General features: G+C 55.5%; 2 protein-coding genes and 1 long non-coding RNA gene across 7 annotated transcripts; 2 read left to right on the top strand and 1 right to left on the bottom strand.

Annotated features, from left to right (window-relative positions):
• Positions 1-171: 171 nt before the first annotated feature.
• On the bottom strand, positions 172-14,243 carry LOC143677442 (uncharacterized). 5 transcript variants are annotated; one of them, XM_077153397.1, is made up of 10 exons: positions 13,877-14,243; positions 13,332-13,400; positions 12,849-12,982; positions 9,953-10,046; positions 4,133-4,535; positions 3,140-3,181; positions 2,787-2,895; positions 2,575-2,696; positions 2,071-2,141; positions 172-1,225 (listed from the first exon to the last, which is right to left on the bottom strand). In XM_077153397.1, the coding sequence occupies exons 4-10, from the start codon at positions 10,001-10,003 to the stop codon at positions 536-538; spliced, it is 1,488 nt and encodes a 495-aa protein (XP_077009512.1). In that variant the 5' UTR covers positions 10,004-10,046; positions 12,849-12,982; positions 13,332-13,400; positions 13,877-14,243; the 3' UTR covers positions 172-535. The 5 variants fall into 5 exon arrangements, with proteins under 5 accessions (XP_077009512.1, XP_077009511.1, XP_077009514.1 ...); XM_077153396.1 differs by having other exon boundaries at positions 13,332-14,243; XM_077153399.1 differs by having other exon boundaries at positions 4,133-4,514; positions 13,332-14,243.
• LOC143675682 (putative E3 ubiquitin-protein ligase RNF144A-A) lies at positions 11,183-12,233 on the top strand. The gene is made up of 3 exons (XM_077151750.1): positions 11,183-11,305; positions 11,443-11,610; positions 11,775-12,233. The coding sequence occupies exons 1-3, from the start codon at positions 11,183-11,185 to the stop codon at positions 12,231-12,233; spliced, it is 750 nt and encodes a 249-aa protein (XP_077007865.1).
• LOC143677446 (uncharacterized) lies at positions 13,983-15,640 on the top strand. Its single transcript, XR_013172606.1, has 2 exons — positions 13,983-14,273; positions 15,406-15,640. It is a non-coding gene; the product is annotated as an uncharacterized LOC143677446 (long non-coding RNA).
• The last annotated feature ends 2,305 nt before the right edge of the window (positions 15,641-17,945 follow it).

The raw sequence follows: 17,945 nt of genomic DNA, 5'->3' as shown, positions 1-17,945 counted from the left end.
GCCAGAGGCTCCCCCCTAGACTCCGCCTCTAGCCTGCCTCTACCCCACCCCTGTTCAGCCACCGTACAGTGGCCAAGTGAGAATATTCCTCTAGCCTTTTTTTCACAAATCGACAGAAAAGTTGAAAGAAAGGTGCACTGAGCACCCAGCCACCCTCCACCTGGACTCGACATTTCACTCCCCATCCCCTACAGCTGCATCTGTTTGTGTGCACATAAGCCCTTAGGGATCAGCAAGAAATCCAGGTGCTGTTTTGAAATCACATCCAGATGCTGCTCCCCAGAGTCCTGTCCCTGTGGATCTGGGTCCCTGCAGCCCTTGCCACGTGGAGTGTTACAGACGGAACTCCAAGGGCTCCCAGTGTCCTCTCGCTGATGGAATGACATTCTCCAGGAGAGGATGCAGCTCCTCCTTGGCTTAGTATTACAGTGTATTCACGATACTCTTAATTCATTAAGTTAACACCTTCTTATACCCCCATTATTCTTTCTGCTGTTCAAATCGCCCCAAATCCTGTCTGTGCTCAGGATAAACATCAGGTCTTGGCCAGACACGGGAGGCCCTGCGCACCCCCACTCTCCACCTCTCTGCCCTGCGGACCTCCACCTGCCACCTGCTCCTCCACAGCTCCCCCTCGATGTTCCACTGACTTGCCCAGGGTTTTCCCCAAACGACACCACTGTCCCTTTGCCCACCTGTTCTGCTGCCAGGGAAAGCCCTGTCGGCAACAAGCCCGGCTCCTCGCCCCCACTGCGCCTCCCTGAGCCCTGGTCCTTGGTGGGTACCCAGCCCCCTCCAAGTCGCTATGGCAACCTGGGGCCCTCCCCCAAGGACACCTGCTTTGTGTCCCAAGCACCCCCGCCCAGGGCCAGTCAAGACCCAGGCAACCTAAGTGACCATTGCCGACCTGTCTGCAGTGTTCCGAGAGCAGGGGCATCTGTGCCCAGCAAAGATGGAAGGAAGGGGGGAGGGGAGGAAGAGTGAACCCTCGGCCGGCCCTTTCAGCACTCGGACACCCTCCCTGCCCATCTGGGGAGGGCCCGGGTACCTGGGAGAGTCCCGCAGATTCCTGGGTCGGCTCTTGGGGCACCTGCTCCTCCCCAAGACCACAGAGCTGGGCATGGGAGGCCAGGGGGAGAAGCAGCATCCTGCCCCCCGAAGGGATGTAGTCCTCAACGTCACACACTGAGCACCTGATGACCTTCTCCACTTCACTCTGAAACACCTGCACAGGAACACTGCATCACTGCCCAGGACGGGGTTGGCCTCCACATTCCTCAACCCCTCTACCTGGAACCCTGGTCCCATTCTCAGGTGAGCAGGCCATGCAGGACCGGCCTCCATGGCCCCTGGCCACGTCCTCTGTGCTGTCCCCTCCACCTGGGGCCTTGTTACGTGGGACGCACTTCACACACCCCCAGGAGGAACACCAAAGCCTCTGGTCTTTGGCCAGATGGGCACTGCCCCCCACCAAGCCACGAACTTCTGCCCTCCTAGGGAACTGGACTGACCCCTCAACCTGCCCTGTCTCAGCCCAGTGCAGGCTCTGGAGACTCCCAGGGGCTCCATGGGGTGATCGTGCTGAGCCCTGTGTGGGTAGAATCTGGAGGCTTCCTCAGGTCAAGCTGCTGGATGCGGCTCCCTCCTGCACAGCTGTCTGGCACAGACCGTGCATGAGGGGAAGCTGCGCCACCCGTAAGGGGCAAACAAACACCCTGCCCTGGAGCTCCCACACTGCCAGCTTCCCAGGGTCTGGCCCAGCCCCCCGACCTTGGGCTTGGCCTCACTGTGGCCATTGAAACAAAGGACAACGAAGGTACCTGCCTGTTGGGGCTGGGGCACAGTGGGCAAGGGTCAAATGCATGGGCAGTGCCAGCCCCTGGCAGAGCCAGACAGAGCACGGGGTCCAGGATCTGGGCACCCAGAGCTTTCCATGAGCTTGGTCAGGGAAGAACCCGTCTCTCCAGCACATGTTATGCCCTAAAAGGCAGAGACCCGGGGCCCTCCACACCTTCGAGGCTCTCCCAGGCCCCCCTCCCACATGACACTCCCACCCTAATCCCCACTTACCTCTTGCAGGTCCTCCCGGCCCAGGCTTTGGAGCAGGTACAGAAACACGTCGCCCACGTCCCGCTGGCCATCTGCAGGGCATTGGCAAAGCCAGCTCAGCCCAGGGGCGACCCCCCTCAGCAAACTCCTAGGACCGTCCCCCCATTCCAGAGCTAGGCACCCTGTGGCGCCGGCACGCGAGCAGCTTCTCCACCTGCACAGTGACATCTGTGTGGCCCAGCAGGGGTTGGTTAATGACCTCAGTCCTCTCTCTCTGTCTCCCCACCTAGCCAACCTCACTGCCCTGGGGCATCCTCCCTACCTCTGACTGTTCTCCACCTCACCCCCAAAGCTGCAGCCCCTGCTCCATGGGGTCCAGGGCAGACCCAGTGGTAGGCCCACTCTGTGACCTCCTCCTAGTCTCAGAGGTCCCTCTCCCAGACCCTCATGAGCCAGGCAGCACTCCCTGTACCTCTTCCCCAGTTCTCCCCGGGCTGCCTATACTCAAGCCCCAGATCCACTCACAGCCCAGGTTCAGACAGGCGGTGAGGGCCTGCGTCGGCACGGCGCCACGCTGCTCCGCAAGGCGACAGAAGATCTGGTTCAGTGCCTGCTCGAGCTCGGAGGACTTGGGCGACTCCTGGATCCTGTGGCCAGAGAACAGCCTGGTTTCCACCTCCACCCAGGGACAGGTCCCCTTTCTGGGGCCAGGAGCTCACACCCTGCCCCTCACTCACTTGTCCAGGAACTCAGGGGTCAGGAAGAGACACTGCAGCAGGGCGTTGAGGTAGCATGTCAGCCCTTGGTTGATGAGACCCACATAAGTGGGGGCCCTTGGGTCTTGGTCTAGTGAGGACATGGGCAGAAGTTTCTGGAAGAGTGGGCCAGCCCACAGGCACAAAGAGAAACCCAGTTTTCCTGGCTCTTTCTGCTCTGGGCCTGGGCCTCACCACCCCCCCACCCCCATGCCACTGCACCAGCACCCCAGCCTCCTGGGGTGTCTAGGGCACACCCCTGCAAGAAGTTAGGGGGCTGATGCCATCCCAGAGAGTGCCCACCACCCTGTCCATGCTCAGGGACCCAGCTTTACCTGCAGCCACCTCGGTGCCCACAGCTTCCAACTCCGTTTTGCCTGCAGTGACAAAAGGTCTCTGTGCCCACACATACTACTCCTACCCCAGCCAGGGACTGGAAGGGGCTCTCAAAGCGGGGAAAGGGGGGAGGCGGGGGGGGGGGCATTTGTTCTCATGAAACCCTGCCTCCCCCTGGGCAATGGGGCATCATCCCACACCTCAAAGGAGGCCTGAGCTCCTCGCCTGCTTAGGCCGGACACCTTCCCCTGAGGCCAGGCAGGTGTGGACTTGCCTTCACTGTCCAATCCTGCAGAGGAGGGGCTGACTGGGGGGGTCAGAGATGTGCTCCCACCCAGGTAAATGTCAGGATGGCCAACATTTTTGATATACAGGGTTTCGCTGCCAGTGTCCAAGGAGTGGGACCCAGTGCTGAGAAGATACTGCTGGCTGGAGTGGAGCATGGAAAGAAGGGTGGCCTCCTCTGAGCCAGGGTACCCAAAAGTTCCCTGGGAAGCCAGGGACCAGGAGGCAAGAGCCTAGGCCAGAAGGAGCACCCGGCCATTTGCCCAATGCCCCACGACAGGCCTGAGATGATCATAAGAGACACAGGTTTGGGAGGTGCACAGGTGGTCTTCTCCCCCAAGCTGCAGAGTCACTGGCCCCTCCCCCAAGACACAGGGTCACCTGGCCCATCTCTGAAGGGCCATCCCCAGCACAGCAAACCGGCTAACAGCTTTCTGGGCTGCGGCTAACAGCTTTCTGGGCTGCGAGCACCTGCAGCTCATCATATTCACCCTCAGAAACAGAGGAGTGGGAAATGGCTTTGCACGCTGTCACCCAGTGCATACTCAACTTCCCCCCTCCGGGGAGGGGAGGGGCGGGGGGAATCAAGACACACCTCGAGGGGAGAAAAGGCAGCAATGCTCTCCAGCAAAGAAAAGTCTTAGGAATTAGGAAGTCAGGAATAAAAAGTCCTTGACACAAAAAATAATGCCGGCCAGAGGCCTCACCCTTATGGTAGAGAGGGTCGCTGAGCTTCTGGCCGTAGCGTGGGTGCCCGGCGTCCGAGGAGCAGCTCTGCGCGCACCGCCCGAGGAGACGTCCTTCTGCGCCGTCTCCATCGGGGTGAAGATCGGGAGCAGCTGTTCGCTTCTTGTGCTCCTTCCCCCGACGTCCTTTCGGCTCCCTTTCCTCATCGCCATGGGGAGCCCAGCTGCGGCCCATGGGCAGAGAGGCGTGGGCCCCGCGGTGTGGGGGCCAGACGTCTTCGAGGCTGTTATGGCGCACGACCCATCCGGACCACGACTTCCGCAGCTTGGGACGGACCGGCTGTTTCCAGGAGCGAGCACGGGGACGCTGCACGCAGGGCTGGCAGGGCCACTTCATCTCGCTCTGTCGGGGGAGTGGAGCGTTCTGTAAAGGGAAAGGAGGCCAAGGGGTCTAGTCGCTCCCGGACCGAAAGCCAGGCCTGGGCGGTCTCCCCAGCTGGCGAGAGGGAAACTGAGACTCAGAAGGGTGAATAACTCTCCAAGGGCACGGAGATAGGGTGTGCGAGGCCAGAGGCCGGCGAACCCCACTGCTTTCCTAGTCGCCGCGGACTCGGAGGCCGGGCTGTGGTGGCTCCGCCTGAGTTGCTCCACACTCACCCTGCCCCTTCCGAGCCGTGGACCAGCACCTGGGCCACTCCCACCCGCTGGAGCCAGGGTGTGAGCGGGGCGGGGGGGGTGGGGGGTGCTCCTGCTCCACCGAGGGCGGGGACAGTTCGTGGTTTGTGCTGGGGGAGGGGAACCGGACGCATAGCGGGACCAGTTTCAGTTTTGTTTCTCTTGGGTGGAACGTTTCCGAGAGCTCCCTGTCCGCGGGGTCCTGTACCATAACATGGGTGAGGAGGCGATGCGGCAGGGAGAGGCTGATAAAATCTGCAGGGCTCATCTAGAACTAAGCCCCAGCGCTGCAAAACCAAATCTTAATAAGTTTCCATTACCTGTAAACGCCCCACTACCCATTAAGCAGAGTTTCGATCAGCCAATCAGCTGTGGCCAGCTCCCTATTCCTAAACCACAGAAGCTCCCTTCTCCTTTAGCACAGTCTGCCCTAACTGCTTTAGGAAATGGGTTTACATTTACCAAACTCCGCCCAGATACCCTTTGTTCTGCTGGAAAAGCCCACTGCTCTCTGTTCAGCAGAATTCCTCTCCACCTCCAGGCAATTAGGATGTCCTCAATTCAAGAATCCATTCCAAAAAAATCACGAGGGAAGAGAAAGGGACACATAATAGTTAAAAGCATACTAAAAAAGAAGAATGAAGTGGGAGGATAAACACTTCCTGATTTTAAAACTTATAAAGCCGCACTGGTAAAAACAGCACGGTACTGGCACAAAGATGGGAGTATTGACCAATGGAGTTGAATCAAGAGTGCAGAAATAGACCACCAAATCTGTGGTCAACTGATCTTCAACAAGGCCCCCAATCCACTGAACTGGGACAAAATAGTCTTTTCAATAAATGGGCGTGGGAGAACTGTATATTAACAGCCATAAGAATGAAAGAGGATCCTTATCTTACGCTCTATACAATAATTAACTCAAAGTGGATCGAACACCTAGATATAAGAACCTGTACCATAAAGCTTCTAGGAGAAACTTTAGAGAAACATCTTCCAAGACCTGGTAATAGGAGGTAGCTTCCTAAACTTTACACCCAAAGCACAAGCAACAAAAGAAAAAATAAATAAATGGGAACTCCTCAAACTCTAATGCTTCTGCACCTCAAAAGACTTTGTCAAAAAGGTGAAGAGGCAGCCAACTCAATGGGAGAAAATATTTGGAAATCACACATCAGATAAAGGTTTGATATCCTGTATACATAAAGAAATTATAAAATGGGCTCAAGATATGAATAGGCATTTTTCTGAAGAGCTAAATACAGATGGCTAAAAATGCACATGAAGAGATGCTGATTTTCCTTAGGTATACGGGAAATGCAGATAAAGACTACAATGAGATACCACCTCACAACTATAAGAATGGTTGCTGTTAAACAAACAGGAAACTACAAATGTTGGAGAGGATGTGGAAAAATTGGGACATTTATGCACTGCTGGTGGGAATGCATAATGGTACAGCCGCTGTGGAAGACAGTTTGGCAGTTCCTTAGGAAACTAATTATCAAGTTGCACTATGACCCAGCAATACCACTACTTAATATATACCCAGAAGAGTTGAAAGCAATGACACAAACAGACATTTGCTCACTGATGTTCACAGCAGCATTATTCATATTTGCTATAAGATGGGAACAATCCAAGTGCCCATCAAAAGGTGAATGGATTAACAAAATGTGGTATATACATACGATGGAATATTATACAGCAAGACAAAATGGCGTCCTAAAGCCATGACAAGGTGCATGAGCCTTGAGAACATAATGCTAAGTTAATTAAGCCAGACACAAAAGGATAGATACTATATGATTCAACTTTTTTATCATGATAAAGGTAAAATCAGAGGCTTATAATAGAGGATATAGAGGACCTAGAGATACACAGACGCTAGAGATGGGTGAACTAATGAGGTTGAACTCAGATGCAAGAGAATAGATAGAAGTGAAGGCGGTTCACTACTGGGTCAAAATGTTAAGTATTAACATTCTGAAGGTGAACCTGATTGAAAGGGGTTGTATAGAACCACTGATTAACGCTACAAATATAAATAAACTCTTGCATGAACTACTTCAAAGGTATGAATGTGTACAAACAGTGTATAAGTTAGAGTACAGGGAGGAGAATGCTAATGCATACTGTGGGCTGTCTTTAACAGGAAAACATCAGCAGTACCACAGCAACACTAGGGGTAAATAAAGGGGGAAGGGACAAGAGTTAGGGGGAGGCTTAGATTTTCTGTTTGATGAGGTTGTGTTTTTTGGTTATCTTTCTCATGGGAATAATGAAATTATCTAAAATTTAGAGTGTTGATGGACTGTGGACTTTGAATGCCCAATGAATGGAGGTAGCTGAAAGATGCACTGACTGAAAAGTAGATTGGTGAACGATGGTGAACACATATGATCGAACATTGTGCTGCTACAAAAAGGAATGAAGTTGTGAGATATGCAACATTGTGAATGAACCTGTGGGACATTTGGTGAGGCAAAATAAGCCAGAAACAAAAGAACAATTATTGTAGGGTCTCCTTTAGAAAATACTTATAAGAAAACAGGGGACTAGATTGTAAACTCTTATAGCAGTCACATATAGCCCAGAGTGGTAATTATTATTTCTGGATTTTGAAAGGCTGTTGTATGTATGTACAACCTGGTATTTAGAGTTAAGAATGAAGCAAATAGGGTTGGGATTAGGGTAATTCAGAATGCAGGGGTAAGAAAGACATTGTCTATATTTTAGAACGTCTTCTACTCTTTGAGACCAAAGGAAGAAAGGTTTATTTTGTCCAGAACTTACATTTTCTGTAGCACATAATCTAACTCAACTTGTCCAGACAGATCAATTAAACAATCCAAACACAGGGAGCAGAGAAGAGGAAGGAGGGCCTTTAATCCTGTATAGCTTAATGTAATGCCTGGATACATCCCAGAGTATATTAAGCAGATAATCAAAAAGTATTGGCAAAGCCTCTCAAGGGGAGGGACAAAATATGGAAGTATTAAACTTCACACCAGGGAAACCCCTGGTCATGCATCAAACATTAGGGATACCCAAATCAATAGGCCAAGCCCTTGATCTTGAGGCTTGCTGTTGTGAAGCTTATGTGTGTAGTGGAGAAGCTTAGCCTACCTACAGCCATGCCTAAGAGTTACTTCCAGAAGACCTCTTCTGTTGCTCAGATATGGCCTCTCTCTCTCTCTCTCTCGAAGCCCAACTTTGCAAGTGAAATCATTGCCCTCTCCCCTTTGTGGGTCATGACACCCAGCGGTGAAAGTCTTCCTGGTGGCATGGGAGATGACTCCCAGGGATGAGGCTGGCCCTGGCACCATGGGGTCAACAGTGCCATCCTGACCAAAAGGGAGAAAAGAAGTATATCAAATAAGGTATCAATGGCTCAGAGAGTTCAAATACAGTTGAGAGGCTGTTCTCGAGGTCACTCTTACACAAGCTTCAGTTAGGCGTTGCTACCTGTCATAATTTGCCAAACTTCAGTCAAAACCAATCTTGCCGGGGTGGGCCGCGGTGGCTCAGCGGGCAAGAGTGCTTGCCTGCTATGCCGGAGGACCTCGGTTCGATTCCCGGCCCCAGCCCATGTAAAAAAACAAACAAACAAACAAAATATAATAAAACAAGAAAATGTTTAAAGATGTTTCCCTTTCTTCCTCCCTTCCTTCCTTCTATCCTTCCTTCCTTCTCTGTCTTTCCTTCCCTTCCTCCCTTTCTTTAAAAAAAAAAAAAAAAAAAAAAAAAAACCAATCTTGCCAATCCTAAAGAACACCTAGAATCTACAAAGATTCCATGCACTAGGGTAACTTTCCAGAAACCTACAACCTCCAGATGGGTCCCTGGACCAGACAAATCCTGAAATGCAGAGGGGCCAGCCTCTCCAGAACATCGACTAGTTCCATCCCCCTATCCCATATTATCAACACAGCTTCTAACATGAAAGTGTCAGAATGGGCACAGCCCAAATACCACTGAAGAGTGGGAGAAAGATCAACGGTGATGATGGAGTTGTACAGAGAAAGTAGGATATGAGTGCTGAATCATTATACTGATATTTCTTCTAGTCTCTAGCACTTTAGAGCAGCTAGAAGTAAAACCCTAAAATGGTGCAATTGTAACCCATACCAAACTTTGAAATCTGTTCTACAACTAATTGTTGTGCTGTGCTTTGAAATTTATTTTTGTGTGTGTATATATGTTTTGTTTTGTTTTGTTTTGTTTTTCACGAAAAAGAAAAAAAATTCCTTCTAACCTCCAGGGTTTTGGGGCAACTAGAAGGACAAATCTGAAATAGTAGAATGGTAACCCATAGCAAACACTAAAATCTGTTCTGTATCTACTTTTTGAAGTGTCCTTTGAAAATCATTGGTTTTTTTTTATTTGTATATGTTATATTTAACAATAAAAAACGTTTGAAAAAATCATGAGGTCTAGCCAATTTTGTTCAAAATGTTATACTAACAGAGCCCAAATCCCTCACCAAACCCCCGTCTCTTGTACCAGGGGCCCGTCAACACCCCACCCTCTCCCTCTCCCACCTCAGAGTCAAGCCCTCAGGGGCTGCTCCGGGAGAGTCTGAAGAAGCCCCTAGGCCTGCCTCACAACCTCCCAAATAAACTCCCAGGAGGAAATTTCCCCACAGAAACCCTAGACACTGCCTGGCTCCTGGGCCTGTCCCTAGCCCAGCAGGTGGGACAGTGCTGCCTGGGGAATGCCCCTTACCCAGCACTGGAGCAGCAGGATGGCCTGGGGGCCCCAGCTGGGTCAGTGGTCTCCCTGACCCTGACCATCTTACAGGAGAGGGAAAGAACCTCAGGGATCCAGGGTCCTGCCAGGGCCACCAGATGCAAGAGGGGCACCTGGGATAGGGGACACTGCAGGGAGCCCCCTTCAGAGCCTGCAGGGTCCGGAAGGCTTTGGGGCTGGAGGACTCTCCCAGCTTTGTTGCATGCCCTCTCAGCCCCTTGGCCCAGCAGGAGGGCTTCAGAGCCAGTGGGAGCTGAGACTGCGGGGGCAGAGGGTGGGTGCATGGAGGTGTGGGGACCCACCTGGCACCACCCTGCAAAGCCCCCTCACCAAATCCCAGGGTGAAGAGCTGGGGCTGCAGGGCCTTTGGGGTGGGGCAGGAATCCCCTGTCTGCCACCTTCTGTTCCCCATACCTGTCCCCTGCAGGAGGGAGGGCAGAGGCCAGGGAGCTCGCAGCCTGCCATTAGCTACTCAAAGACAGAGGATTCCGGGCCTTGGCTCAAGTTCCTAAAGGAGAGAGAAGATAATAGGTCAGGCCTGGTGTCGAGGGAGGTACAGGGCTTGGGGCCTTTCTGAGGCCTGGGAATAGGCATCTGAGGAGGCCAGAAGTCCTCCAGTTCACAAACCTGGAAGCAAGTTCTGGTCAGGAGAGGATGGGCTGCTGTATAGCAGCTTTCTTGGAAGCTGCCTATGTTTACCAAGGCAGGACCCTTGGTCGACTCTGAGTGATAGAGGTGAGGCCTGGAGGGAAAGGCCCTGGGAACACTCTCTGCAGGGACCCTGTCCACTCGGGGTGCTAGGGTGCTCCAGGAGGGTCCGTGTTGGCAGTATGCTCCCTGGCTGTATGCCTGAAGCCAGACTCATGGTCTCCCAGACTGAGCCCATCCCCTGGCCCCCACCAGCCCCTGCACTGGAGCTTCCTGCAATGAGTAGAGCTGTCCACCTGCCCTCCAAACTCCAAGCTGTGGAGCCAGAGCCCCGGGCGAGAGCTCATGGCCCCCATGTCGGTACAACCATCCCCCAGAGTACTGCTCTGCTCCCCAAGGGTTCCGTACTGCCTATAACCCCTCCTGGACCCTGGAGCAACCCCTGTCCTGTCCCTGCTTCCAGCCCAGGAGTCGCCCAAACTAATTCCACCTGTGGGTGCCCCTGGGCAGAGCTTGCCCCCACCTCTCATATTGTCCCCCAGGAATGCAGCCCCACCACCCCCAGTAACCTGCTGACTAGGCCAGCTGAGGTCCACCCTGGAATTTTTACTACATTAAGGGGGTTGAAGTCAAGGACCTAGAGGCTGAGCCCAAAATTGTTCCTGTGCCCAGGTCCTCAGCTGGCAGAACTCTGGGTGGATTGCATGAGGGAGGGAGAAGGGTAGGGGTACGGGAAGGGACAAAGGGCACAGGTGCAGCCACTACACCTTGGGCTTCAGTCACCCAGAACTAACAACAGCCATCCAAGGTGAGCAGAGGGCAGTTTTCTCCCTGCGGTTGGGTGTGACACCCCAGGCCACTGGGCATGCCCCACAGACCGTGTTTTAGTCTCGGGGAAATGAGAGGGAGAGAAGTGGGAGTGGGCTCTGCGCCCAGCAGAAGCCCTTAGGGGCCATTGTGGCCCACAGAGAAACCCGAGACCCAGCACAGCTGACCATGGGTACCAGGTCCCAGCCTCCAAGGGACGAGTATGATGGAATGGAGAGGGTGCAGATGAGCTGTGGGCACGGTGTGGACCCCGGGAGCCTGACGGCCTGGTGCCGCAGCCTCATAGACCAGGTAGGAGGGCCCGGACGTGAAGAGCCAGGGAGGGGTCAGGGGCCCAGGTGAAGGACAGACTGGGAGGGGTTGCATCCAAATCGCGGCCCTGCATGGGCCAGAGCGCCCCACGTGACCCCGTCTCTCCTGTTCTCAAGGGCCACTTCAAGCTCCACTGCCCTGCCGATGTCGTGGGGGGCAAGTGTGGGGCCGAGTGGTCCTATCCGGAGATGTGTCGCAGTGCCGTGCTGGGAGATGAGGAGCAGGTGGAGTTTGAGAAGAAACTTGCCTTGATTGCAGCAAGACTCTACTGTGACTTTAAAGAGGTGGGTGTGGGCCTTGCCTTGGGGAGGGTCCCAGAGTCCACAGAACCCAGACCCCAGCCCTGCACACAGGTCAGAAGGGGCCCCGCTCTCCTGCCCCCGGCCCCTGGGCCTGCACCTTGCCCCTGCCCCAGGCGCCTGTCCTGAGCGGCCAGCCCTCCCCACAGTGCCCGAGCTGCAAGAGCCTCGTGGAGCGGAAGGACCTGAGCCACCTCCGGGTGCGGTGCACAATCTGCACCTCCTCGCAGAAGAGGACCTACGAGTTCTGCTGGCAGTGCCTGCGGACCTGGAAGGGGCAGGGGACGCCCTCTGACCACTGTGCTAACGAGGGCTGCATGGACCCCAATCTGCAGGTCCCGGCCGACTGTGGCACCAAGGACCTCCCTGGCAGCGAGATCCGAGGCTGCCCCTCCACCCGGGCCTGCCCCACGTGCGGGCTGCTCATCGAGCACAAGGACAAGTGCAAGTACGTGCTGTGCTCCCGCTGCCACGTGGAGTTCTGCTTCGCCTGCCTGGACACGGCACAGGCCTGCAAGGCTGCCAAGGGTGGGGCCTGGTTCCTGAAGTGCGCCAAGCCCCTGGCCCCAAGGCAAAGCCGCATCCCTGTGTGGAGCCCACAGCACTGACCTGCTTGTGGCACAGCCCAGAAAGGAGGGGTGTGACATTCCCAATGGAGCCACCAAGGACAAGACGGGCATTCCAGGGGACGCAGGCAACTCTGGACTGTCCTGAGGTCCTGAGCTCAGCCCTCTCCCCCTGCCGAGGCCTGTGCACTCCCAGTCCTCCCCTTTTGTGTGCACATGACCCTTTTGGAACAGCTTTTCAGAGTTTAAGTTTCCTATAAGCACATGAGCCCTCCAGGCACCCTTCATGGGAACGAGCGGGAGAGACACATCTGTGGGTGTCGGGAGAACAAGGATATCGTCCCTGATGGTTCTGACAGAAGGACACTGTAGGACCATGGACTGCTGCCCAGCTGTCTGGATGGGAGGAGAGTGGATAGAAGGATAGATGGACAGCTGGGTGGACAGGTGGACACACAGATACATGTGTGGATGGTCCGTGATGCTGATGGTAGGTAGAGGGACACATGGGCACATAAACACATGGATAGTACATAGGTGGACACACAGACAGACAGATCTCAGAGCAAGCAGGGAGTAGGACTGATGGGCAGACACAGCTCCAGGTAAATGACCCTCCCCCGACACCCAGTCCCAGGGTTGGCCCAGAACCATCACCTGCACAAGGCTGGGCAAGGCGGGCAATACAGGGTCCCTGCTCAGGGGCTCTGGTCTCTGAGCTCTGGCTCCAAGCTCTGTTCCTCAGCCACCTTCAGGGGGAAGCCCGGGGCCCTGGGGATGCAGGGCTGGGCCTGGGGGAAGAGGCAAGTGGACGGAGCTCAGAGCTGGGAAGTCCCAGTTCTGTCCTCTCCCCAGGTGCTCAGTGGTGCAGGTTGAAGGGCACATCTTGGGCCTGGCCCACTCCCCACCTCCCAGAGACAATTAGAGGTTTGCAGGGGTCTCTCAGCCTATCCCCATCAAAATTAATTCCATGCCCACCCAGGAACCTGGAAGGCATCAGGTGTCACTGGGCACCTGGTCCACGCTGACACTTCAGGCTCCCAGCCGACAGGAGGAGACCACTGGGCCCTGGAGAGATCTGGGGGAGCCTGTCCCCACCTCCTCCTGTTTGGCCTGTGGGAGGGGGTCCCTTCTTCCTACCCCTCTCTTGAGTTGGGTTTCCACACGTCCCGTCCCAGCACCTGAAGGGCCCTTCTCAAGTGTGCTAGGCTGGGAGAACAAAGCTGGAATAAGAGGCTGCAGTCTGGCGGCAAAGAGAACAGGAACACCCTCCCTCCTGCCGTCCACCCAGGCTCACAAGCGTCCCGGCAGCCCTGCCTCCTGCCCACATGACGTCTCCATGGGGGCAGGGGGAGAGGGGAAGAGGGTGGCAAGAAGACCAGAGGGGTCAGCCAGGCCCGGGGCATGATCCATACCTGTGGAGATCCCCACCCAAGCAGGAACACACACACAATAGAGAGACACACATACACAGGGACATACATTTGGACTCAAGGTCACATGAATAAAGGACACACACAAATGTAAGAGCACATACATCCAAAGACAAAGACACGGAAGCAGTACAGTACACACATGCAAGAATAACAGATTCAAGGACTCAAACAGACAAGGACACGCATATATATGTGACACACAGTAACACACACCAGTTTACACACTTGTGACCACAAGTTCACACACACCCATGGTAGCACACACCCTGCATTTCTCAGGATGCCTGGGAGGAGCCTGGCATGTCACAGGGCTCAGGACCCGGAGCTTTCCAGGAAAAGAAAGTGAAAGTAGAGGGTTTGGACAGGAGGGGCCACCGCAGTTCCTGTTGACGTCCAAGCTCTGCTGCTGCTCAGCCATCCACCTCCAACCCTGCCTCCTGTAGAGGCAGCTGCAGCAGCTCCCAGTTCCTGAGTGACTGTCCATCTGTCCATCCAGCTGGCAGAGGAGAAATGCTCTACCAGGTGGTGGTGCACGGCCTCAGGGGCCGGGACACGGTGGTGGACGTGGCCACCTCCGAGCAGGTGTTCAAGCAAATGACGGTGAAGCAGCTGACGGTGCTGGTGGCCCAGAAAGTTCTCAAGTCAGGTGAGCAGGGCGGGGCTCAGGCAGCTGGAGTGGGGCGGGAGGTCGAGGGCAGAGTTCTGGGTGCCCCACAAAGGCTGAGTGGGGCAGGGCGTTGGGTGGACATGGGACCTCTGTGGGGTGCTGGGCCTCTGTGGGGGAGTCCGGATTCCTGGGAATCCTAGATCTGGGGTCCATGGCCATGGGCTCCTTCCCTGGGGTGGCATGTTCCTGAGTCTTTGCTCCCCATTTCTGGATCTCCCCCTCTTCAGATCTCCTCCCTTCCATACCTTCCCCCTTCTGGATTCACCCTCTCACTGGAGTCTCCCCCATTCTGTATCCTACCCCCATCAGGAGTCTCCCCTTTTCTGGATCTCCCCATTTCTAGATTGCCCCCTCTCTGGCTCTCCCCCTTTCCAGATCTCCCCCCTTTCTGGATTCTCACCCTTTCCACATTCTCTTTTTTTCTGGAATCTCCCTGTTTCTGGATGTCCCTCTTTCTGGAGTCTCCCCATTTCGAGATCTCCCCATTTCTGGGGTCTCCTATTATTGGTTTTCTCTCTTTCTGGATACCACTCTTTCTGGCATCTCCCTATTTCTGGATCTTCCCCTCTCCAGATTTCTTTCTTTCTGGATCTCCCCCTTTCTGAAGTTCCCTCATCTCCTGCTCCTCTCCTCCATCTCTTTCTGCCGTGAAGACGGGTAGGAGCTCTGTATGGCCTCCTCAGTGACGGGTACCAGCTGCAGGGGACACTGAGCTCTCTCAGCCTTAGAAATGCTCTTAGGTACAAGCTCAGCAGTCTCGGACCCTCAAGTCTCTTGGGGAACATGTCCAGTCCCCTCTCCCTCCTCCCTCAACCAGAAGCACCCCCATCCCTTTGATCTGGGGACCAGGGGCCAGAACACACAACTTAACTCTGAGACTCAGACCCAGGCCCATGCTGACCCCCAGCCCAAGATCCAGGGACCTAGGCCTAGGCCGACTCTGGCCCTGACATCTGTGGGCCCAGACCTCACCTGATCTCTACCCAAAGTCCAGGGACCCAGACCTAAGCTTCCACCCTCACTCCAAGATTGGGGGACCCAGGCTCAGGCTAACCCCTACCCCCCGGTCTAGCCAACCAGGTCAGGCTGACCATGGTCCACCTTGTTGCAGAGTCAAAGGACTTCACGCTGATGTTTGCCAGCCAACGTCTGGAGTTGGAGAAGACCCTCCAGGACTATGAGATCAGGAACAAGTCCACCCTCGTCATGGTGGTCCAGCTGCCTGGTGGGGTCTGAGGCGCAAAGGGGGATCCAGGACCACAATGTGAACCCAAGACACCTTGCCTCCCTCTGAGCACTGACTGGGCCCTCCTCCCGAGTTTCCAATAAATGGTCCTCAAGTCACAGCATTGGCTGCATCCCTCTGTCTTTGGGTGGGGGGACACTGTCCTTGTACAGGGGTGTTAGCACAGAGCACCCCACTGGTGGACACGCCCTGGAAGCCCAGAAAGACCCCCGTGTGCCCCTCAGTGCAGCAGGGATGGGGCTCAGCCAGGCCCCATTCCTGTCCCAGCTCCCTGCCTTCTGGGAGGAGCTCCCTTGGGCTCTCCAGGTCTCAGGGTCCCAATTCCAGCAGGCACAGGTTTCTGCACTCAGGCTCCTCTGACCCCACCCTAGCGCCGGTCCCCAGGTCAGGGGGCCCTAACTCCCCAGGGGATCTGCAAGAGAGAGGGGCAGAAATGGTCTGGGTTCCCTTCCAACTCACAGAATCCTCCCCCAGCCCCATCCCATGGGAAAGCAGCTCCTAGATCTGTGCCCACCCCTCCTCTGCTTCCATAAGAAGGCGTGTCATGTGAGGCCCCCTCGTGTCTGCTGTGAGCAGGCTTGGGATGGATCCCCAGTGGTAGGGGGCTGGCACCCCAGGATTCCCTTGTCCAGGCCCTGGGTCTGGGGTGGGCATCACCTTTGGTGTGCCCATCATTCTGTCCTACAGGCCCTGCTGTCCAGGTGATTCGGAACCACTCTCCCCTCCAGGGTAGCTCCTTCCAGGATGCTGTGGCCCTGGCACCTCACTGGCCCCTTTCCCAGGGCTGGTCCCTGCACCCAGACTTCCACCTTCAGGCAAGCACATTAGCTAGCAGTTGGGGGTACCTCCTTCTACAGTGAAACTGGGGGAAATAGAAGGACCTCAAACCAATCCTTCAGGTCCTGATTGGAGTAGAGGTCAGTTCTCAAGCCCTGTGAGATCTTGGTAGGAGATGGATCTCCCTGATGCCCAAGGGTGTTGGCTCTGAGGAAGCCCTTGGGCCTTCTCCAGACCCTTCATTCCCCCGAAGCTGTTGGCACACAAGGGAGGCCCCAAGGCCTTCCGTCCAATGTTCTGTCCATGGCTGGCTCAGTCACTTACAGAGGAAAAGGCAAGGAGCTGCTTCTCTTGCCCTTGCAGTCCCTCCCCTCAGATTACCCTCTGCTGGGCTCTGGATAGAGGGTCCTTCTCCATGGCTAGTCGTTACCAAGATGATCCATTCAAACAGGGAAGCTCTGACCTTGGGGAAGCGGGCCAGCCTCTCCATGTGAGCAGGTGGAGGCACCCACCCTTCACCGGACCACCTCTGGGGTCCCTGATTGGGGCGGGATCTCAGGACAGGCAGAGCCCAGGGGTAGGTGGGGCAGGTGCATTGGCAGGGACGTCCTTCCCTGCTGCCCAGACTCTAATCGCTGATACTCTCAGCTGGCTTCCAGTCCAGCACCTTGGCATCCCCTCAGACCCCATGAAATCAGGCTGGGACACTGGGCTCTGACCACCTGCAGGCCCTTGAGGGAATGCTGAGCTCCAGCTCCAAGGCCAGCTGGGGGAGGCCAGGACCTCTCCATTCAAGAGGCAATCACTGTTGGGTGCAGGGTGGGTAGAAAGAGGCACAACAGGGGATTCTATGGGAGGGATCAGCATGGGTGGGTGTAGTGCTGGCTGTGCTGAGGAGGGGCTTGCGGGGCAGTGGAGGTCACTGAGAGGGGCTTGGTTAGCCATGGGGTACCAGGACAGACTGGCAGGCAGTCGCCCCTCCCGCTGATCATTTGCCTCCTGCAGCAGGTTCCAGAGCTGCTCCCCCACCCCCCAACCTGAGCTTCCTATATGGGTGTGAGAACAGAACAGCCTGCCTCAGCTGGCTTGTTTATTTTTGAGGGTGGGCTGAAAGGGTTTAGTTATCCCAGAGACAAATTCAGGGGGTTTCCAGAAACATAGGGTAGGTGGTCCCCATTTCTTCTCCCATGGGACCAAGACTAGTGATGAGTGAGTGGCAGACCTGGGGGAAGCCCCTCCACGGCTACCTCTCCAAGCGCACACCCCAGGCTGCTCCTGGAGCCATCCTGTTCCTCCTGACAGGGAGCGAGTGGTGGTCCAGCCCAGGCAGCAGATGGACACACGTCCTCCTGACCCTGGACTCCATACCATGCTGTGACCTCAGTGCGGAGGACTCCCTCCCCTGGCCTGGTCCCCTAGGTCCTGGCCATGGCTGCTGTCTCGCAGTCCCAGGTAGCTCTGTGCCCCCTAAAGCCTCTCCCTGCTGCCTCGCCTTTGCAGAGTCAGCCTTGCACCTGTACACTCACCCTTCCTTCTCCAGGGTCCCTGCCAGGAGCCAGGGCTGCAGCCGCCCAAGGGTGGGAGCACCTCTAGGGGCTGCTTGCCGAGGCCTGTGCCTGGAACCATGA

This window comes from Tamandua tetradactyla, chromosome 3, assembly GCF_023851605.1.
Source record: "Tamandua tetradactyla isolate mTamTet1 chromosome 3, mTamTet1.pri, whole genome shotgun sequence".
Taxonomy (NCBI): domain Eukaryota; kingdom Metazoa; phylum Chordata; class Mammalia; order Pilosa; family Myrmecophagidae; genus Tamandua; species Tamandua tetradactyla.
This window is presented reverse-complemented; position numbering and strand designations above follow the sequence as displayed.